The 23,631-nt window shown below is 34.8% G+C and overlaps 1 protein-coding gene across 8 annotated transcripts in view; it reads left to right on the top strand.

Moving 5' to 3' along the window:
* Positions 1 to 23,631, top strand: part of POLK (DNA polymerase kappa) — a 73,540-nt gene that overhangs the window by 30,010 nt on the left and 19,899 nt on the right. For 6 of the 8 annotated variants that reach the window (XM_041751886.1, XM_041751887.1, XM_041751891.1 and 3 more), the window contains 7 exons: positions 754 to 873; positions 8,611 to 8,763; positions 11,588 to 11,719; positions 14,872 to 15,025; positions 18,426 to 18,665; positions 19,972 to 20,096; positions 21,718 to 21,884. In XM_041751886.1, the coding sequence (XP_041607820.1) occupies positions 754 to 873; positions 8,611 to 8,763; positions 11,588 to 11,719; positions 14,872 to 15,025; positions 18,426 to 18,665; positions 19,972 to 20,096; positions 21,718 to 21,884 (1,091 nt within the window). The remainder of the gene's footprint in view (positions 1 to 753; positions 874 to 8,610; positions 8,764 to 11,587; positions 11,720 to 14,871; positions 15,026 to 18,425; positions 18,666 to 19,971; positions 20,097 to 21,717; positions 21,885 to 23,631) is intronic. The other 2 variants (XM_041751890.1, XM_041751893.1) reach the window with 2 other exon arrangements.

The raw sequence follows: 23,631 nt of genomic DNA, 5'->3' as shown, positions 1-23,631 counted from the left end.
AAAATGTATAAATGAATGTTCATTGCAGCATTTTTCATAAAAGCCATAAAATAAAAATAATGTAAATTTCCATCAATCCAATGAGTAGATAGATGTAGATGTTATGTTTAGTGATAAGATGATAGGTAATTTTCTAAAAGTGATTTTCTACATTTTATTTAATGACTAACATTAAAAATTTTTAAGTGCTTTATTTTATTTTAAAAATTTTTTTAGAGAAGGTTGTGGGGGTGGGGGGTGGAAGGAGTGTAGAGAGGATCTTACGAAGTCTCCATGCCCAGGTTGGAACCAGACCTGTGGCTCAATTTCAGGATCCTGAGATCATGACCTAAGCCAAAATCAAGAGTCGAATGCTTTACCAATTAAGCCACCCAGACACCCCTTAAATGCTTTTTAAGTAAAAACGAAAGTGATAACTGATGACCTAAATGACTGATATGGATATGCCTCGTGGATCCTGACTAGAACACATTGTTATTTTTTGAGTGTGTATCTGTACTCATCCCAGGGAGTTTGTCCTGTGTAAGCACTGCCTCAGCAATCCTATGATGTAGGTAACTATAATTCATTTTATAGGGAAAGACATTGACACACAGAAAGATTAAGTAGCTTTAGAGCTCCCAGCTTGTAAGTAGTGGAGCTAAGTTCTGAATTCAGTTATTCTGATTCTAGCCTGTATGCTTAGCCACCATGGTGATACTACAGTGATGCTTTCCTTCTGCCCCTTTACTTATGCTTTATTTTCTTACATAGGGATCCAGATTTTATGGAAATGAGCTCAAGAAAGAAAAGCAAGTCAACCAACGAATTGAAAATATGATGCAACAAAAAGCTCAAATTACCAGCCAACAGCTAAGGAAAGCACAATTACAGGTATTAGTTTAATTGTTAAATAAAGTGGAAGCTAGTAGAATAGTAATTGATAGTAAAATGTATCGTGATCACGTCGTAATGAAAACAAGGTAAACTGTAAATGTTCATTACCATGTAAAATTTAACAGAGATGCATATGTGGTTAAATATCACCCTACTCTTTTATATCAAGACCCCATACCTAGGCATTGTCACCTCCATTATACAGAAAAGTAAATGGAGCTTGAATTAGGGTAAATAACTTGCCTAGCTTCAGACTAGGATTTAATCCAAAGTTTATGTTCTTTTTATTATATACACATTTTGCAACTAGAAAAAGGCCGCAGGATAAATTTGGCATGTTTTCTTCAAATGCCGATTTTGCAAAAATGATTTGGGGTAACATGTTAACTAATTAAATTAGAAATTTAAAGCATAATTATGTTGTACTCAAACTAGGGTAGACTGCCAAATGTCCAATGTATTTTTAAGATAAAACATCAGGCTTCTAAAAATTTGGAGGCTTTTGGCTTCTTCACCATCCTCAGGGAATAAATACTCAAGAGTTTCCTCTGGTATTTAAAAGCTATTTAGGAGGAAAGTTAGAGTAGAGCAAAGTTGCAGGGCTTTGTGTAGATCGAGAACTCAAAGTAGTCAAGGCTCTGCTAGTAAAACTGAAGTTTACTTTTTTTTTATATATATATATATAATTACTCTGAAAGAGATTTTACCCTCTCAAAATCTGTCAATTTGACAAAGCACTTTAGGCTATAAATAATGAAAAAAAAATTATATTAATCTACTATGCCACAAAATTCTTCTCATGACAGAGTTCAGAAATGATGAATTTTATTTCTTCTTTATCAATCTATAATGTGTCATTTTCTTTCATATATGGTTTCCTAGAGCACAAGCTAAATTTTTATATTATGTGTTAAGTGGTTCTGCTATCATGACAAAAGATCACTTGCCTTTGTCTTTCAAATCCTCATTTTTAATGCTTCATAGTGTTGTACTCTATAGAGGTACCATAATTTATTTACATCATCACACCAGGGTTTCAGTTTTTTGTTTTATATATAACCTTGTGATGATCATTCTTTTTTTTTTTTTTTAATTATTTATTTATTTATGATAGACACAGAGAGAGAGAGAGAGAGAGAGAGAGAGAGAGAGGCAGAGACACAGGCAGAGGGAGAAGCAGGCTCCATGCACCGGGAGCCCGACGTGGGATTCGATCCCGGGTCTCCAGGATCGCGCCCTGGGCCAAAGGCAGGCGCCAAACCGCTGCGCCACCCAGGGATCCCCTGATCATTCTTATCTATATATGTTTGCACTCTTGTCCTGTTATTTTCATCAGGCTAGTTTTACATTTTCAACACCAGAATGCTAGTTTCCTCACATACTTTAAAACTCTATGTTATTAATTTTATCAATCTTGTAGTTTTTGCTGGTAGTGTCCAAATATTGTTTCATGGTTATTTTAATTGCCTTATTTGATAATAACAGTGAAAAAATGTCTTCTTTCTTATTAGCCATTATTATTTCATTCTTGTGGGAATTTCCTTTGTTATTCTGTTTGTATATAGGCTAAGTAGCTAGCACAAGAGACCCCAAAATACAGCGGTTCAAATCAGTTAAGAGTTTCTTTATCCCGTAATAGTAAGTAGTCCCAACTGATTGGGTTGTTCTGCTCACAATTGTAATTTAGGGACCCTGGTTCTACATTGTGTTGTTCTATCATCTCCGAACTGTTATCCTTACCTGGATTGACCAAATGGGATTATCTTTAGTCTCTATTTCAGCCCCTAGAAAGGAAAAAAGAATGAAAAAAATCAAAGGCGAGTAATTTGCTACTCAGCAAGTGAAAGAGAGTTGTACATATTATGTCAGCTCACATTCTTTTGATGAGAATTTAGGTTTCATGACCACACGTAACTGTAGGAGAGGCTGTACAGAATATTTTCCAGCTGGGTGGCCATATGCCCATATAAAGATCTATTACTATGAAAGGAACAGAGAATGGATTTGGGAGTTCAACTAGCCGCCCAAAGCAATGCCCTTTGCCTACTTTTCTAGAGAAGTTTGTATGTTTTTCTCTTGATGAATACATCTTATCATATATTAAGGATTCTTTACCTCTTCCATTTGTTTTAAATATTTGTTTTTTTCAGTATGTTTTTCTTTTAATTATGCAGGATTTTTTTCCCCTATACATTTTTAAATGTTTATGTAATCAAACCCAACAGTATTAAAAAACATTTTTTCTTTTTTTTTGGCTTTGGTATTGTGCATAGAAAGTTATTCCTTACAACCAAACCTGTAGGTTCTTTTAGTATTTTTGTAGTATTTATCTTTAGTCCATTTGGAATTTGTTGTTTTGGGTTTTTTTTGTTTTGTTTTTTAGGAAAGAAAGAGCAGAGAGGGGGGAGGGATAGAAGGGGAGAGAGAAAGAGAGAGAGAGAGAGTATTTTAAGCAGGTTCCATGTTCAGCATAGAGGCTGAGACAAGGTTTCAGTCTCATGACACTAAGATCATGACCTGAGCTGAAATCAAGACTCGGACGCTTAACCAACTGAGCCACCCAGGTGCCCCTGGAATTTGTTTTAATGTAAGGTGTTGGGATCCCTGGGTGGCGCAGCGGTTTGGCGCCTGCCTTTGGCCCAGGGCGCGATCCTGGAGACTCGGGATCGAATCCCACGTCAGGCTCCCGGTGCATGGAGCCTGCTTCTCCCTCTGCCTATGTCTCTGCCTCTCTCTCTCTCACACTGTGTGCCTATCATAAATAAATAAAATAAAATTTTTAAAAAATGTAAGGTGTTAATAAGTATGTTTTTCTTAAATAGTATTATGTTTTCCTTAAATAGTATTATTTTTTCTAAATGGTGATTTATTTTTCTAAACACCGTTTATTTAATCATGGGTCCTTTCTCCACCAAATTGAATGAGGCACTTCCATATACTAAATTCTCATTGTACTTGGATTTGTTTCTGGATTCTCTCTTCTATCCAATTGAATCTTTTTCTCTATCAGTACCATGTAATTTTAGTTATTCAATGGTAATAATATACTTTAATATCCTCCCTGACTACTATGTTTTAAAAATTTTTTCTCATTCATTCTTTCAAATAACTTTGAGCATCATTTCTTCAAATGAAAAAAAATCCATTTTGTCTGTAATAACATTGTTTATAAATTGATATTAACCCCTAGGCAGTTTATTTTCAGAACTTCTTTTTGGTAAGTTTTATTGATCTATACAAACATCTCATAAAATTTTAAAGATATAATAATACGTATGAGTCATGCGATAAAACAACTTTTTGCTGTTGACTGTTTTTAAACCTCATATCCTTAAATATGCTAATAATCTGAAGGATTAGAAAACACTTTATATTGTATAACAATGCTTCATATTTTGTAAAAGTTTTGACTTTTTTGGGAGACTCTGACATCTTTTGCAAGGGGAGTGGCAGGAAATATGTTTTATGTTGATTGTTAAAATGTTTCATTTGTTGAGCTTCCTTTAAAAGAAATTGTACAAATGGGAGGGGATTAAGGAAATCCTAAGGAATCCAAAAGATCTGAGAGAAAGAGATTTTCATGGGAAATGCAATTCTATTCTAGAGTCATAAAATTTCCAGATAATAGATTTTATTATGTGTGCTATGATGGTAAGAACTATTACTGCTAGTAAAACTGTGGTAACTAACCTCTGTAGTCATGAACTCCCATAGTATTTATTCAGAACCTCCGTGTTCTCTCTGTCCTACCCTCAGTAGACTTCTTAAAAGTACAGTCATTTTTGCAGCTGCCAAAACATCTTATAGAATAGGTTCATAAAATAAATAGACAAACATCTATGTTGTAAAATGGCAACTACAAGCAAATCAGTGCATTTTGACCATTTTTAACAACTGATTTTATGAACTCATGTTTACTGAACAATTTTTAGGGTTATTATAAGTCAAGAAAATGAAAAACAATATTTCTTTTCTTTTTTTTTTAAGATGACATTTGGGTTTTTTAAAGATTTTATTTATTTATTCATGGGAGACACAGAGAGAGAAAGAGAGAGGCAGAGACACAGGCAGAGGGAGAAGCAGGCTCCATGCCAGGAGCCCGACGTGGGACTCAATCCCGGGACTCAGGCATCACACCCTGGGTCGAAGGGGGACGCTCAACCACTGAGCCACCCAGGGATCCCCCAAAGGCGGCGTTAAACCACTGAGCCATCTGGGCTGCCTGAAAAACAGTATTTCTGAAATAATCTCCTCAATGTAATCAAAAAAGGAGAGTTTTTAAAAGTACATAAAACATAATACTGATATAAAACACACTATTATAGCTTGGTTTGAAGTTATTTCAATATTAAAGACATTTTAAGATCCATTTTAGGGAAGCATCATAAAATAATGGAAAGAGCATAGTCTTGGGAGTAACTCGGTTTACAGGTCTACTGCTAACATTTTCCAGCTGTTTGAATTAGGGCAGATTACTGCATCTTAACAAGGTTTAGCTTCCTCCTCTATAAAATAGGAATAATAATTATCATCTCAGAATTATTTTGACCATCAAATGAGTTCATATAAGAAGTACTTAGCATGTTACATAACACATTTGGTATACTCGGTGTCACTTTTATTTTCAAAATTATAGGTAATATCATTAAGCCCTTTTCATATCTCTGGATAGGAACATGACATGAGTATCTCTTAATTCTTTCAGCCTTTGGGGGTTGGTTCAGTTCCACTTTACAAATAAAATAAGAATGAAGGTTAACTTGCCCGTTATCATGTAACCAGTAAGTGGCAGAGCTGAGACCCAGAAGGAACTCTCACTCTCTCACCATGGTGGCACACCCTAGTTCTGAACTGTGGCAGAAGGGATAACATACATATTAGAGGCTCAGATCAGAACTTGAAAGTCATTTGGAAAGGAAAATGGAAAAAAAGGAAAGCATGAGTGAGGATTTCAGCAGAAGAAATTTGAAAAAAGCAGAGTGGTGTACATTTGGTAGATGCAAAGAAAAAACTGTTTCGACAAGGCTGACTAATGACTGTAGAGAAGGGAACGTGTGAGTCACTCAGTGGGGAGGTTTCCTCTTGGCAACTGTACTTTTGCTTTAAGCACAGAAAAGATAATAGACTGCAGAAGAAACTGTCATAGAATTATTATTGTATGAGGCTAAGGAGAACTTTTTCCCATGTGGTTTGCTTTCTGTTTATGATCTTTTTCCTTTCAGTTTTTCTGGGTTAGGATCCTTCAAATGCTGCTCTCTTATTCTCTGTTGAACCCTATCTTACATGTATGTTCTGGATTAACAGATGGTAGTTTTTAATCCACCCTAGTTTTTATTAGTCTCCATGATTTGTTTACTTTTTTTTTCAATGGCAGGACGCTATTCTCTAATGTACAATTGAGGTACTGGAAGAAATACTTGTTTTAAATCTGAATGATAGGGAGGTGCCTGGGTGTCTTAGCAGTTGAGCCTCTGCGGTTGAGTCTCTGTCTTAGAGGTTGAGCCTCTGCTCAGGGCGTGATCCTGGAGTCCGGGGATCAAGTCCCACATCAGGCTCCCTGCATGGAGCCTGCTTCTCCCTCTGCCTGTGTCTCTGCCTCTGTGTGTGTGTGTGTCTCTCAGGAATAAAGAAATAAAATCTTTAAAAAATAATAATAAAATAAATCTGGATGATAGAATAATGTCGTAAAGTTCCATTTATTAGGTGTGGTGTCTCACTGCATGAGATCAGCGTTCTCCAAAAGTTTTCTGCACATACGACTTTATCTTTTTTAAGCAGATATGTGTGTGTGTGTGTGTGTGTGTGTGTGCGCGCGTGCGCACGCGCACGCGCTAGATAAGATATACATATATATGAGGAATCCCTGGGTGGCTCAGCGGTTTAGCGCCTGCCTTTGGCCCAGGGCACAATCCTGGAGTCCCAGGATCAAGTCCCATGTCAGGCTCCCAGCATGGAGCTTGCTTCTCCCTCCTCCTGTGTCTCTGCCTCTCTCTCTCTATGTCTATCATAAATAAATAAATCTTGAAAAAAAAGACATATATTTATTAGATAAAATTTATTCCTTTTCTGCTATGAGTTTCTCCTCTTTCCATCCGATAAGGAAAGAATTTAAAGTCAAATAAGGTCCTTCTCCTGGTGGAACTCCTAATTTAGTATCTGATACAGTAAATGCATAGTAAGAGCAGGAAAATAACTAAGGGAACATTAAGTTCCATGACATAGAGGATAGATATATTTAAGCTACAGAGAGATATCTGAGCTGACTCCTCAGGGCTTTAGGACAGACTGGGAAGGGCATTCTAGACAAAGAATGAAGAAGGCACAGAGCACCCCAGGTCATTCAGCGAGTTGCTGCCTAGACAGGAGCAGACCCTCTTGAGGCTCACTGTAGCTACTGGAAACAAATAGGATTCAAGGTGATTATTTCAAAAAGAGAAGTTCCAGGCTTCACCTGCAGCTAGTGGGAAGCTAGTGTCACTATAATGCTAAGAAGGAAGGCCATGAAAAAGAATTTTGCAGAATGGAAGCAAGGTTGAAGTCCAACATGGAGAAAAAGCTGATTTATGCCCCTGTAACTTTCCACTTTTGAGAAAACCTGCTATAGGGATCTCTACATGATGGAAATTGTTTGTATTCCAGAGCTCACCATACTTGCTTATATCTGGCTATTTTCCCCTCAGTTTTTGATTGTTTTACTATGCAACTATCCATTGATCCTTTAGTAATAGATTACATCCTTAAACTTGTACCATGTGCCAGTCACTGTTCCATGCTCTTTCTGTATTCCAGCTTATTCAAAGTGATCATAGATCAAAATGATCACACAGCCAGTCATCCTTGGCTGCAGGGAAAGCTGGGAGACATATTTAGCTTCTTCAGCCTCTATAGTAGAGACCACAAAAAAGGAACACTTGAAAATGTGTATGCCTGTTACATAAACGCTTTTCTTACTGACCTACTTTGGTTATTTTTACCTTCTTTCATTTCCCATTCTTCTTTCTTATCCAATTCTTTCTCACTAGAGAAATTTTTAAAATGCTTCAAAGATTAAGGTTCTTCACTGTTATATTTGACATATATATTGAAGTTTCATGAAAGAATAAATTATAGCTTAAATTTTCAATTTTGATTTGTATTGACTAATGGTTACCAAATTTTAGCCTTATAAAAGCAGTTCTACAGAGGGTATGTTTACATTATGGTTGGTACATTCACTTGTACAATACTATTCAGCATAAACATAATATGCCAAAGAAGTATATAATCTTTCGTTGTACATTTCCTTTGTTGCTATTTAAGACATTAATGTTATGAGTCAAATGAGAGTTGTTTATCTTACCTAAACTGAAGCTTTTATTTACAGTAAACTGGTCTCCAGATTTATAAAGCAGAAGAATCATTTGATACAATCAGTTGGAATAGTTCATCTATTCACTAAATATCTATTAAGTACCTATCATGTGATTGTAGTTATTGAGAGATTGAAGTGTTCATAGGGTATGATATTTGAGATTTAACTGCTCATCTTCATGAAAATAAAACCAGTTACCAGCCTTAATAAGCAATAATCAAGTATATATAGTTAGGTAGGTGGCTGAGTGGGTGGAAGGATGGGTAGATGAAAGAGTAGATGGACAGAGACAAATACCTACTAAAAATGAGATATTAGTATTATGATTGGTAATGTTTCGATAGCATGTTGACTCAAAATATGTTAACTTTTTAAAAATTAAGGTTGACAGATACGCAATGGAATTAGAACAGAGCCGGGATCTGAACAATACTATAGTGCACATTGACATGGATGCTTTCTATGCGGCTGTAGAAATGAGGGACAATCCAGAATTGAAGGATAAACCCATTGCTGTAGGATCAATGAGTATGTTGGTAAGTAGGTAAAAATCAAAGACAAAAAGGAATTCCATAACATATTCACGTAAGCCTTACTGGTTCATGAAGGGAGAAGCTTTTAGTAAATTCTATAGTTTGCTGGGAGTTTTTCTGCGTGCTTTATATGTGTTCAACATGTCTTGAGGTACAAATTTTTATTTCCATTTTACAAAGAGCAAACTCAACTCTGAGAGGTGTTTAAAAACTTCCCCAAAGTTACAAACCTAGTGAATGGTAATGGCATTATATCTTTCTGTTGCAAATTGTATTTTTCATAAGTAACTGTTCCAGTCAGAATTGGAGAAGAAAGAAAAGGAAGTGTTACTCTAAAGCAGGTTTGCAAGCAATTTGTTAATAAATTTTATTGGAACATAATCACACCCATTTATTTGTTGTATTAAAAGAGCAGAGTTGAGTACCTGCAACAGAGACCATATGATCTACAAAGCTTAAAGTAATTACTATCTGGACCTTTACAGAAAAGGTTTCCCAACCTTAGTTCTAAGGTAATATGTTTCATTAAAATAGTACTTTAATTAGTTTTTCCATGACTTGGAACTTCTGAATACCACGTTGCCTCTTCCATATCACCACTCTAACCATAGAAGGTAAAGATGACCAGGATTGCTATATGTGGCTAAAAATAGCACCTGGAATACATAGATTTTGATATTAAAAAACATATAAGAGAAACAAGGAGAGTTCTTCTGTTCTGAACTCCTTACAATGCTTAGATAGCTATAAACCTAATTCCTGGAGTTACTATTGTATTATAAAACTATCATCTATTTGTTCATTATCTCTGCTTCCCTAAGTATACAGGCAACTAACAATCCAGGTTCTAAAACAATGTTTATTGAAAGAGACTACTCTCCTTTCCTACAAATCATCAGCTGATATTTGAAAACATGTATTTAATTTTATTAAGAATATGTATCACCATATATTTATCTGAAATTATCTGTGTGCATATATATGTATATATATATATATATATATTTAAAGCTAAATCCACTGCTAGATCTGCAAAATATTTTCCTTCCTATGAATTATATCCTCCTAAAAATTATTTCCAAATTCAAAATAATTATTTGCCATATTTAAACAAAGATTACCCCTTTTGTATGCTCAACTAACAGATTTCACTTCTAATGAGATTTGAGGTATAATTGCTTTTGTTCTATTAAACTCATAAAAGTGTATTTACAGATTAATGGTAGTGATGGTACATGTTTGATTATCCCAATCTATTACAGTTAGAATTCTTCTTTGGTTAATTTGATGGATCTTCATAATGTTCTAAGTTTGCACTCCTAGATAGAACACAGACCTGATAGCAATTATTTATTACTGCCTTACAAACAGACTTTAAGTACTTAGTGGTTAACCATTTATTTGCTCATGATTCTATAATTTGGACAGAGTACAAAGGGGTAACTTTACTCTGCCTGGGATTGGCTACAATTACTTAGCTGGGCTGGAGGGTCCAAAATGGCTTTATTAACACAGTTTGGCCTTTCAGCCCATATGTTTGGAATGGCTTCCAGCCATTGAGCTTTCTCCTCTCCACACGGTACATCATCATTTAGCAATTTAACTCAAGATCTTTACATAGTTGCTGGATCCCCAAAAAAGTAAAAGCTGAAGTTATAGACTTCATAATGCCTAGGCTTCAAGACTCACATAATGTCATTCCCTCAGAATCTTTTGGTCAAAACAAGTCACGGTGCAAATTACTTGGCATGAGGGATTAGAACCCACCCTTGGACAGGAAGAACTATAAAGTATTGTGGCTGTGATTTACAATCTTCCATAAACCTAAAGGTTAAAGGAAGTTGTATCATAAGTTTTGTTCCAGATTTACCACAGATATAGCTTTCATATCCATTCCATTAGACTTATTTATATTTAAACCATTGATTTATCTTTCTAGTGCTATCTGCATTTTCTGTTTCAGAATACTGACCAAAGATTAACATAGCTTTGAGTAATATCAAGATTTTTTCAATGGCATTTGAAAACCATTAATGGCAAATTGATACTATTCTGAAGTAATCCCTTCAGCTGATAGATTCTGTTTTACATTTCTTTGAATTTTCACTTGAGATTTCAAAGATTTCATTTGTGATAAAATTTTTTGTAAATGGTACTGTAGTATCATCAACAGGATTTAAAAGTAATGGTCTCTTTTTTACTTTTAAAGTTTTAAAAAAATAAAAAAATAAAAAATAATTAAAGTTTTTTAGTTCCATCTCCTACTCAAAATGTTTTCACCAAAAAGGATATTCAAGTCTTAAGAAATAAAACATAATTTTAAAAGCTCTTTTAAGCTTTCATCACTTCATTTTTGGACATTTTATTTGGCTGACTGTATATCAGAACCTTTGATTTTTGTTCTAAATGAAAAATTTCAAAGCCCCAAATATAGCAAATTCCAAATCTATATTATTATACCATGCAATTACTTTCTATACTGTTACTTTCAAGTAACATCATTCAGTATCATTCAAACTTTGATATGTACTATATCACAGGTATGCCTTAGAACCAATGAAGTTTAGCTATTGGAAATGTGAGATAACCTTTTTATTAGTCTTTTTTATTACCTGGGATCACATAAATATAGAGAGAGCAGTGAGAGAGTCATGGTATCATAATACCATGATAGGATAAATTCAAAGCTTGATTTGAGACAGTGGCCTATAAAACAAATGTCCTTGACTTGAAAATGCACATCAGTAATGTGTTTTTTATGAATGCATTGATCAGTATGTCCATTTAGGTTTGTGTATTTTTTCCCATGTGGTCCATTTTCTTTCAGTCTACCTCAAATTACTATGCAAGAAGGTTTGGTGTTCGTGCAGCCATGCCAGGATTTATTGCTAAAAGACTCTGCCCACAACTTATTATAGTGCCCCCAAACTTTGACAAATATCGAGCTGTGAGTACAGAGGTAAGTCTGATGAAGCACTCTTACTTACAGCCTTCCTGATTTCTTGTCACCTACAAAGTCAAGTCCAAATGGCCTTAACGCCTCAGAATTCAGCCTTAGTTTAGCCCTTTAAGTCCTACCTCCTACCACTTCTCCAGGTCATAATGGTGAAAACTGAGCTGAGTATCTATTTCCCAGATCTCTACTCTTCCACATATTTTTTCATCTCTTTAGAAACTCTTAATCTCCCTGAAAAACTTTGAATTGCCTTAATTATAATCTATATTAACTTTAGCTGTTTTCTTCTTAATGTGCAATACATAAGTTTTTCTAGAATCATCTTATATTTATAACTTATGTTGTCATTAATTTCAGCCTCTTTTGTGAATAAAGTTTTTATCAAATGTTTTTAAGCAGTAATGAGATTCCTATATTTTAATTAACTGCTTTCCTTGCCCAACAGTCTAGTGAAGATGTTTATGAGCATTTAATGTCCAGGAGACTGATAATCAAGGAAGAAATAAGAATAATCCTTTTTTTTAAAGTTTTTATTTATTTATTCATGAGAGACACAGAGAAACAGGCAGAGACATAGGCAGAGGGAAAAGCAGGTTCCCCCAAGGGAACCTGATGTGGGGCTCTCTCCTGGGACCCTGGGATCATGACCTGAGCCAAAGGCAGATGCTCAATCACTGAGCCACCCAGGTGCCCCAAAAGGGAATAATCTTGCTTTGAAAAGAATCTCTGAAATATAAAGATTTGATTATTCAGTAAAATTACCTAAACTGTCAGTAAATATAAAGATTTGATTATTCAGTAAAATTACCTAAACTGAAAAACTGCCATTTTCTCTATTTTTCATAACTGGATTATCATGCTAGTGCTAAGACTTAAATCATAAATTTAAATTTTTGAATACTACATCAAACACTCTCAGACTATGGTAGTAGAATGCATTGTGTTAAAGACTACTGTCCGGCAGCCCCAGTGGCGCAGCGGTTTAGCGCCGCCTGCAGCCTAGGGCATGATCCTGGAGACCCGGGATCGAGTCTCACATCAGGCTTCCTGCATGGAGCCTGCTTCTCCCTCTGTCTGTGTCTCTGCCCCCCCCCCTCTCTCTCTCTCTCTCTCTGAATAAATAAATAAATCTTCAAACAAACAAAAAAAAAGACTACTGTCTGCATCGAAACTCTTAAAAAACCATAGCCTAGCACTTACTACCATTTGGTCATGTAAATGATCTTTAGATTCACTCCTCTCATTTGTATTCCACCTCATATACGCTAGAAGTGAAACCTCTCCAAACTGGAATAATATACCACCTCAAGTTTTTAAAAAATTCTTTTTTTCATTCTTTCAAAAACAGCCTGTAGCAGCAAGTGCTTTTTGCCTATCTCTGAAATGGTGGTGAAAAGGGGAAGCCCATTCACATGCAGTTACTACTTGTCTCTTTTACAGTATTCCTAACTGAGAAAGAGATATAGTACTAACCACAAATATTACAGGGATTCAATAAGTTTGAAAATCCTCCAAAGGCCTTGTAAGAAGGATTTTTTTTTTGAGTCCTACTTGAACTCTGTAAAACTTCTGACAATATGATAATGAGAGCTAAATTGTTTTTAGTTCTCTTCAGTCTAGTTACTTACATAAATTGGAGAAATCTTTCTCAAATTGGAGCAGAATCTAGTTAATTTGCAGATAGCAAATGGGTTCTTATGTGTAAACAAACTATAGCACAAACTCACTGACTGTAAGTATAAAAGTTTAAGGAAAAGCCATTTTTATTTTATCCAAAAGAAGGGAACAGCTTTAACTTTTGGAAGCCTAAGTGCTTGAATTTTAGTGGAACATGTCTATTTTTGTTCTTTAAGCAGTATCCTATGAAAAGGAAGTTAGTGAGTACTCCATTTCTCTAGGGAGTACTTCTCATTCAGAATAATCTTAGTTGGCTGCCAACTGCAGACTTTCCAGAGTTTCATTTTCACTAGAAAGATTCCATTTGAGTACATTATAAAACTGGTTTCTTCCAGAAGAACAAAGCTAATTAAGGTACTCTCTGAGTAAAGCTTGGCCAAGTTTTCTATCACCATTTTCTAAAATTACCTTTGACTCAGCTGTTCATAATTAAATTAAGCTAAAAAGCTTTATTTTATAAAACTTTGAAAAAAAGTTTTCTCATGATACAGCAGAGAGATTTTAAATACTAGATGAAAGTATAACATAATTCAACAAATACCTTTTTTCCAAGTATGTATTTATTATTTTGGCAACCATTTCCTCTACTTTCAGCTAATACTTCAGTGGGTAAAAAAATCCATAGTTTCATGTAATCAAACTATCTTAGATAAATGACATTTTTGGAATTCTATGGAAATTCTGATCTCACATTTGTGTCAAGATGCAGCTCCAGACTTTTCCCCATTATTTAACAAATCCGCAGACTTCCACTGAAGATTTTGTTATCTTTTCCATTCCAAATTCTGGTAATTAAGCTTTGTTTTCTGAATGGATGTGTGCATTAGTGTATGTTTTGAGTGGAGTTTTATGTGTATATTATAATTAATTAAAATAGAACTACTTTCTAAAGCAACATAGTACCTTTATGTAAGATTATTCCTTTTTAGGGGCACCTAAGTGGCTTAGTTGGTTAAACACTGAACTCTTGATTTTGACTCAGGTCTTGATCTCAGGGTTATGAGTTCAAGCACCACATTGGGCTGTATGCTGGGTGTGGAGCCTTCTTAAAAAAAAAAAAAAGATTATTCCCTTTTTAAAATAAACAAAAAAGGTGAGGGGGAGTAAGATCCGATTGTTCCCACTTCTACTTTTGACCAGTTACTTAAAATTATGTTACTTAACCATTTTTTCTGGGCTTATCAGAACGATGTCTGAGATTTATTTGAATCCTTTATTATATGTAGATAAAAGTGACTGAATAGGGATTATATCAGCTGAAGCTGTTTCATAGTCTTCTGCCCTCATGATCTATTTTAATGCAAAAAAGAATTTGGACAAACTGGTGCTAACAATTATTTATTTCCTAAATCCATGAGCTATTGATTGCAGGATTTTTACTATTGTTGCAAAATAAGAATATTAATGTTTCTTATCAGCTGTTATATTACAGGTTTTGCTATGGCAACAAAAGCTAAACCATTTTGTTCCTTTTGAAGGTTAAGGAAATACTTGCTGATTATGATCCCAATTTTCTGGCCATGAGTCTTGATGAAGCCTACTTGAATATAACAAAGCACTTACAGGAAAGACAAAATTGGCCTGAGGACAAAAGGAAGTATTTCATCAAAACAGGGAACCCTCTAGAAAATGGTAAGCAACTTATTAGAATGCTCAAACTATAAAACAAATAAAAAGCCTTTTATATTAACCCAGTTAATTTATTATCCCACATAGGTGGTATGGTAGGACTAGATATATCTTTGTTATGAAAAAGTATTAAAATGAAAGATTAGAAACTTAAAGTATACTGTGGAATTTCTACGTTAAATTTGTAACTTTTAAACCAAAGAGATTGGCTTAAATCACTTTTAAATCAAATGAGATTGTTAAATCACTAGAGTTTCAGAATGTGCAGAGCCTCTGAACAAAATAATTTCATATCAGTTCTTTTCTGAAGACCTAACTAAGAACGGCTTGGATCATGTTGAGTCTGAGGAGGTTATCTATTTAAGGTGGCCTTTTAGTGTAGTTGTTAAAAAAGAAATTAGATTTTTTAAAAATTAGCCTCAAACATATCAAAACATTGGGTGGGGGTTTTTTCCCCCTCATTTTCAAAGTGGTCTACAATCTGGTAATACAGACCCTATTTTGATTCTTCTGTATACACTGAAATAAAAGTTTCATGATGCCAAGGTTTTTTTCAAATGGTCCCTTTGTTACTTACCCAAAATAATGTCAGGGAACATGGAGACATTCTACATAGGCTTTCAGCCCTCTGTCAGGGGTATGATTATTTCAAATATCTTAGCTATCGTGCACCCCTGAGCAAAGTTCACCTGGATGAAATGGTAGAGGGTTTGCTCACAACCCATGGCTGTATTTCATGTGCACAGCTCATTGATTCTTCAAGGAGGACAGCCAGTGGTGGGGAAACCTGTTTGTAACTTTCTGTGAGGCAAATATGGTGGATCTTCTATGGCATAATATTCTATCGCTCATATTGTTTGGGGCTCACATCTTTGGAGGAAGTTTAGTGTGAACATCAAATCACAACCTCACTACCTTGTTTAGAACTGCAGGAGCAGGTCTCTCTCTTTAATAGAAACATTAAACAATAAACAAGCATAATTCCTGGACACAGAGGCTTAGAGCAAAAGATTTGTTTTAGGGGGAGGAAGCACACAAAGCCTGATGTCACTTTGCTTTACATCTCAATTTTTTTCCTTACTCTTCACAAGAGAAGGTGAGGGAACCATTAAATGGTTATATCAGAGCATCTCCTTGAATACCTCCTATAACAGTTATGCTCACAATATGTAAAAAAAAAAAAAATGCATTGGGACTAAGGTAAATGTTTTTATTCTCTACAAATGTTCTTTTCACTTATACTGCATGCAAACTCACTTTGAAGATGTGAATTTTTAATTACTTACATATTTTACTCTTGCTGTATTTCATATTTTTAAGCCATTTAAGTACTTCTAACTTTTTGTCCTCCCTCATATATAAATCCCTGTGGGCTGAACTTTTTAGCATATCTGATTTCACATTATGGCATTGGAATTTGGAGCCATGGCAGGAGATTGATATATCTTTCTCTGAAGTCCAAGACATTTTTCTAATGTTTGCCCCTTTTCTGAAAGGTGCAGTCTTTGGAAAAGTATTGCTACTTTGTCTACAAACAAATAAGTGATAATAATTATTATTTTATGTTTATTCTGCCAAATAAATCTGAATGATGAGTGGGAGGCAATGTAAGAAACTGAAATACCATACACCTTTAGCACTCAGCATCTGTGTATCCCATATAATTATGGGATGCTTTCATTTTAGTGTTTGGATGATAAGAAACCTTAGTTTTGTACTCTGATCACCTCAGTTATGGGAATTTTAAAGATTTTTTTTTTTTTTCAGAAAGCAAATAAGAAACTACTTTAGCTTTAGTTTTATAGCCAGGCCTATCATAGAAGTAGACAAATTGAATATTAGGTAACTGAACCATTCAGCAGGTGCTCTAACAAGGAAGGGATGTGACGGCAGCATGCTCTGTTTTCTACTCTAGCGTTCCATCAGTGACCCACCTAAGGGACTGTGATGGACTCAAAAGGTACAAAACGGGATAAGGAACTCTGCAGAAGGGGGTATGAATGTGACAGACAGATAGATACCTTACTTGGTTTGTAGTTTTCTGCAGCTCTCTTTACCTTGACTTTTACCCATTCAGATGGGGAGAAAGGGGTCAGATAGATACCATTTCAGCTGTACCTTCCAAGATGGTCTGCATTTTAAAACTAGAATATGGAAAATAAAGTAATGAAGCACTTACATAACAAATAATGCTAAATTTGAAAATAAGGCTTATTTTGTGTATGGCCTGGGAATTCAGATTTGGAAAACATCTGTCTGTAACTTAATTCATGTTACATGCTTTAAAATTTGAAACTAATCTGGTGTTTGTCATATTATTTGTATTATCTTTAGAAAACCCTCCTTAAAAGACCTAGTTCATTTTTTAAGTAATATGCATTTATGTGTGTCTTGAAACTAGAAATTTAATTTTTGCCTCTGTATTTATCTTAATTTGGAAAACATTTATATGTAATAAAATTATGACATGAGATCAGAAAGCTCTGTTGTTAATCTTAATTTTTATAAATACATTTAAACTGCATTTCTCTTCCATTAAGCCCAGAAAGTAATCTTTAATGATTCATTCATGAGGACATTTTTAGTCTTGGCATAGATTTAAGTATATTTTACAGTCTAATTGTGAAAGTGCAAATAAAATGAGGTAAAAACCAGATTAGTATTTTTATTTTACTTTTTAATAGTAATATTAGGTTGTAGTCTACTGATAATAGTAAAGAAATATGTTAATCTGATCGGACCTTAAGAATTTATATACTTAAGCATAACTTCCAGCAGAAAGAATTACTATTTATTTCAAATGAGCCCTCAGTAAAAGTGATAATTTATATATAAGCAAGTCAAAATCAAAATCAACATTTAAAAGAAGAAAAGTGAGAGTATTTTAACATCTGAATAGCTTCTTCCATGAATGAAGAAACTTTAAGGTTTTTTCTCTGTAAAAACAAAACTTGTCAGGCAGTAATTACTCTTGATTGCTTAATGCCTTTTTCCTCATTCTAATATAATTTTAATTAAATTCTAATTTAATGGGTAAAGGAAAAAAAGCTTTTTTTTTTTTTTTTTTTAAAGTTAATGTGCGTCTTGGCCTGATTCTATATTTCAGTTAATTTAGGTAAGATGCACAAATTTGTGATTTTTACATAGGATGTTTCCTCTTCAAATGTATACTTTGGAAATAGATAATATTCCTTTAAAGAAAACTCTAGAATCAGTATTTTCTTTGTTAAACAAAGAAATATAAATAACATTTCTGATCTTGGCTCTTAGAAATAAAACTTTTAACAAAAGAAACAAAATAAACTAGATTTGTTTTGTCTTTAGAAAGCATGTAGGGAAACCTCATTTATGAAGTATGTACTTCTTAAAATGAAGATAATTACTGTTCCTGTTTGTAATTTAGATAAACCAAGAAAAGAAGTTAATAAACTGAGGGAGCATGAACGGTCCATCTCTCCACTACTTTTTGATGATAGTCCTCCTGATATACAGTCCCAAGGAAATCCTTTACAAGGGAACTCTGATGAAGAGGATAATCCTCAAACACTCCAAAATTCGATTGTTTTTGGAACATCAGCTGAGGAAGTGGTAAAGGAAATTCGTTTCAGAATTGAGCAAAAAACAACACTGACTGCCAGTGCAGGTACTTAAAAGTGATTTGATGGCTACCATATTAAGATTTTCAGACTAATCCAAGTATAATATTAATAGTTTCTCCTTATGAAGCATATAGTAAAGTTTTACTTATCCTTTTTGATTAAACTTCTGATGACTTTATTCAGAATACTGTGAACCTACAGGTAAATTGGAATTAAGCAGAAAAGCCTATGAGCCCAAAGAAAAGCACTATCATAAATCTCATGTAGCTATCCTTTTTAAAGCATGCAATATATTTTAATTGATTTAGGACATAATACTTTATTCGTTTTCCCTTTGAAGTCTTCAGCCCTGTCCAGGATTACAGGAGAGACCCCGGGTGACCACAAAGTAGGAGATAGAAGAAGTCCTAACTAGCAATCTAGAAGCAGTTAGTGAAGGGAAAAAGAGTTTACAAATGTCAGTAACCCATGAAGGTATCACTGTGTCTTGGCATAGAAACTGACATTCTTCATGAGGACCCTAAATTATTATGATTAGGTTAATCCTTTTTTTCTGTACCAAAGAGTGAGAATAAGTAATACATTTAGTAGGATGTGTATAAAAATGGAAATGAATCATTTAGTGATTGTATTTGAGTTTTTTAAAAAAGATTATATTGATTTGACAGAGAGAGAAAACACAACCAGGCGGAGCAGTAAGCAGAGGGAAAGGGAGACGCAGGCTCTCCGCTCAGCTCTGTCCCAGGGCATGACCTGAGCCGAAGGCAGATGCTTAACCGACTGAACCAATTATCAATGAATTAAATTATCTTAATCATTGTGTCTCCTAGAAATTTTAAAACACCTTTCCGAAAAGTGCTAATTTGCTTTGTGAATAACATAAAAAGAGTACATCTATTTTATCATTGTCTTAAATATAATGGAACCTAGAATCTTTGAATTTTTTTCTTTATGTGATAATCTATACCAAAAGACCTTTTCAAAGAGTAAACATCCATCCTAAATTATATTCTGGGTATTTTCTATTAGTCAGCTCTGTATTGCTACTAAAGATAGTATGTAAACTAATAATATCATTTAAACTTAGAAATTACTCTTAGACTTCAAAATAACATGGAGATTTAAATATTCTTCAGTCCTGCTACCACAATAACTATACAATTCCTTTTCCTAAAATCCTATTGAGCCCTAGGAAGATAGGTAGTTATCAGATGTTACTTTTAAATTACTATTTCACATCATTTCAAGCGTTTTGCATTCATTCACCTTTTCTTTTTCTGTATTGTAATATCATATTTTTAAATGATACCTGTCAACTTCTTTGAGTCAACAGAGTTCTCTTCTTTTAAGGCATTGCCCCAAATACAATGTTAGCAAAAGTATGCAGTGATAAGAATAAACCAAATGGACAATACCAAGTTCTCCCCAACAGACAAGCTGTGATGGACTTCATCAAGGACTTACCCATTAGAAAGGTGAGATTTTGTATAATATTTATATAAAATATAATTTTATTTATATTTAAACATAAACTATGTAAGCATATATACATATACTGAAGAGATACTACTTAGAATGGTAGTAATAATTATTTGCTGGAAAGTTTTGAAACAATAGGTAACAAGAAAGAAGTGTAATGGATATTTGAATTTGGATTTGAAGAAATCTTTCTATGAAACCCTAAAATTGAGGTTTAGGAAACTTGCTGCCAAAAAGTTTTAAGAAAGGAATAGTTGAAAGACTTTTAAGTGTACCTCTGCCAAGAAGAACAGAAATAAAAAGAATACTTGTGGGGATCCCTGGGTGGCTCAGTGGTTTAGCACCTGCCTTCTGCCCAGGTCGTGATCCTGGAGTCCCGGGATCGAGTCTTGCATTGGACTCCTTACATGGAACGTGCTTTTCCCTCTGCCTGTGTCTCTGCCTCTCTCCCTCTCTCTCTGTGTCTCTCGTGAATAAATAAATAGAATCTTTAAAAAAAAAAGAATACTTGTAAGACTCCTTTCAGCTATAACTTAATATACTGAGTTCTAAAGTCTACATTGCTATCAGATTAGTAGGTTTGATAATTCGAAAAGATGATGTAGAAATTTAATTGATTTTGGCCAAAAAAAAAAAAACCCCAAAATACTTTACTATCTTTAAATGGTAAAACGAGGAGTTATAGAAAGGGTATGTTTTATTATTTTTTACAGCTTGTAGATTTTTTCTGCAAACATACACTTTTTTAAAAACAATAATTTCACTATACTCTATTTAATGGTCTGGGGCTTGACTTTCTCATATCATCTATAGGAGTGAATTTAAATAAACATTTTTCAATGCTCAGAAGAAAAGCTATAACAGAGAATGTATGATCACTAAATAGTTTAAAATATGTATGATATAGCTATAAAGCAATGTTTTCCAGTGTGTTTTTCAAGATATGAAATAGGTAAATCCATTAAATAAGGTTCTGGGTTCAAAGAACTTTGGAACATACCAGCCTTAGTGATTTTATATTTGAGAGCAAGCAGCTGGGGCGACAGGCAGTGGGAGAGAGAAAAGCAGACTCCCTGCTGAGCACGGAGTCAGATCAAGGGCTGTATCCCAGGACCCTGGATCATGACCTGAGCAGATAGTTAACAGACTGAGCCACCCAGATGCCTCTTTTTTTTTTTTAATTTTTATTTATTTATGATATTCAGAGAGAGAGAGAGAGAGAGAGAGGCAGAGACACAGGCACAGGGAGAAGCAGGCTCCATGCACCGGGAGCCCGACGTGGGATTCGATCCCGGGTCTCCAGGATCGCGCCCCGGGCCAAAGGCAGGCAGGCGCTAAACCGCTGCGCCACCCAGGGATCCCCCCCAGATGCCTCTTTAATGCTTTTTAAAACTATGTGAAATTTAAAATTTAAAATTTCCATGCAACACTAGTTTAGGAAATGTGCCCAGAAATAAAGTAGTTTTCCAGTATGACTTGTGAAGATGGTCACATTATTCCAATAACCTCTTATAACCCAATAACCTCTTATTGGTTATAAAAGGTATAATGATATTACATATCTGTTCTTGCCTTGATGTAAAACTGTATTAATGATAAATATTGACTCTTTTCTAGGTTTCTGGAATAGGAAAAGTTACAGAGAAAATGTTAAAGGCACTTGGAATTATTACTTGTACAGAACTCTACCAACAGAGGGCATTACTTTCTCTTCTTTTCTCTGAAACATCTTGGCATCATTTTCTTCATATTTCCCTGGGTCTAGGTTCAACACACCTGGCAAGGTATCTATATGTATAGTCATTCTGTTTTTTCTTGATCATTTGGTGAAATAACAGTTTTAACCATTGACATGGAGGCTATGGGATAACATGTTTTTTGTTCGTTTTTAAAGATTTATTTATTTATTCCAGAGAGAGAAAGAGTAGGAGGGGCAGAGGGAGAGGGAGAGAGAATCCTCAAACAGACTTGCAGTGTGTGAGGCTAATGCAGGGCTTGATTCCAGAACCCCAAGATCATGACCTGAGCTGATACCAAGAGTCAGATCCTCAACTGACTATGCTACTCAGGAGCCCCTATAGAATAACATATTTTTAAAAAAATTTTAGACTAGTTCATTCTAGAATATAATTTTTGAATTAGAATTAAAAGATTGGAGGTGGGAGGAAAGGAAAAGAAGAACAAAGAATCAGTGTTTGGCTGTTGGCTGTAGCTATTGGTTAGGTAGACAAGAGGAATGATGAGTACTTTCTTTTCTGTACTTGCCTTGTGTTTTGTTCGGAATGTAAGACTAGTTAGTGGTGGTCTGATTGTTGAGGAAAGAAAGGTGCTCATATCCAGAATTTACCCTGTATGCAAGGGGATTTAATGATTCTTTGAAAGCCTTCATGAGTTAGCTACATTTCTTTTCTTTTGTAGACTTGTAAATGATTGGCTGATTCATTCAATACTGCATACTTATTAAGTATGTTCTAGGCACTGGAAAGAAGAGTAGGAAATAAGACAAAGTCTTGCCTTCATGGAGTTTGCAGAATAGTGTGGCGGAATAAGCCAATGAAGAAAGTAAGGCCGAATAAGGGAGCAGAAAATGACTTGGGGAATAAGAGTGGGGTTGGCAGCCATGATCCAGGGGCAGGAACTTGAAGGGGCCACCACACAAAGATGTAGGAGAGGTCCTGTGATTCGTCCCTGCTGCTCTTTCACCTCGGTCTTAAAAAGAAGATCCTATAGCTCGAAGGGTACACTGTTGGAAGTGGGTGAAAAGAAGGGAATTTTTTAAAAGAATGGGAATTAACACTGGGCACTATTTTTATAATTTTATCATCATCCTGTCAGCCTGCCCTCAAAATAATTCCTTTATATTCTTATATTTAAAGTAAGAGAAAACAGGAAGATTACTGAGGAGGCATAAAAATAAGTTTGATAAAATAAACCTGCTAAATCTTACAGAGAGGTTGCAAGTACTGCTTTTCTCATCTGTCTGTGCTCCTCATTCTCTTTTTTTAAGATTGTATGTATGTATGTATGTATTTATTTATTTATTTATTTATTTATTTAAGACACACACACAGAGACACAGGGAGAGGGAGAAGCAGGCTCCCCATGGGAAGCTCCATGTGGGACTCAATCCCAGAACCCCAGATCCACACCCTGAGTTGAAGGCAGATGCTCAACCACTGAGCCACCCAGGCATCCTGTATGCCCCTCATTCTTAAGCTCATAGTTAGCTGACTTTGATCTTGAGTGGCTATAATGGAAAGATCAAAGAAGGAAATCACACGAGTATAAATAATCTAGTATTTGGAGGTAATGGGAAATAAAACTTTCTTCTTTAATCCCAGAATTATCCTCTTTTTAATTTCCATAGTGCTTGAAAACAATATGGTTCTTGATACAACATGGCATGTATTAACCTCTGGTATTTAAAGATGCAGGTGACACTGAGAAGTGAAATTCATGGGTAATTTATAATAATGTAAAAGAACAAACCTCCCTTGCCTTCTGTGTACCTTCTCTATTCCAATATTCTGC

Source organism: Vulpes lagopus, chromosome 4, assembly GCF_018345385.1.
Source record: "Vulpes lagopus strain Blue_001 chromosome 4, ASM1834538v1, whole genome shotgun sequence".
NCBI classification, from domain to species: Eukaryota; Metazoa; Chordata; class Mammalia; order Carnivora; family Canidae; genus Vulpes; species Vulpes lagopus.
This window is presented reverse-complemented; position numbering and strand designations above follow the sequence as displayed.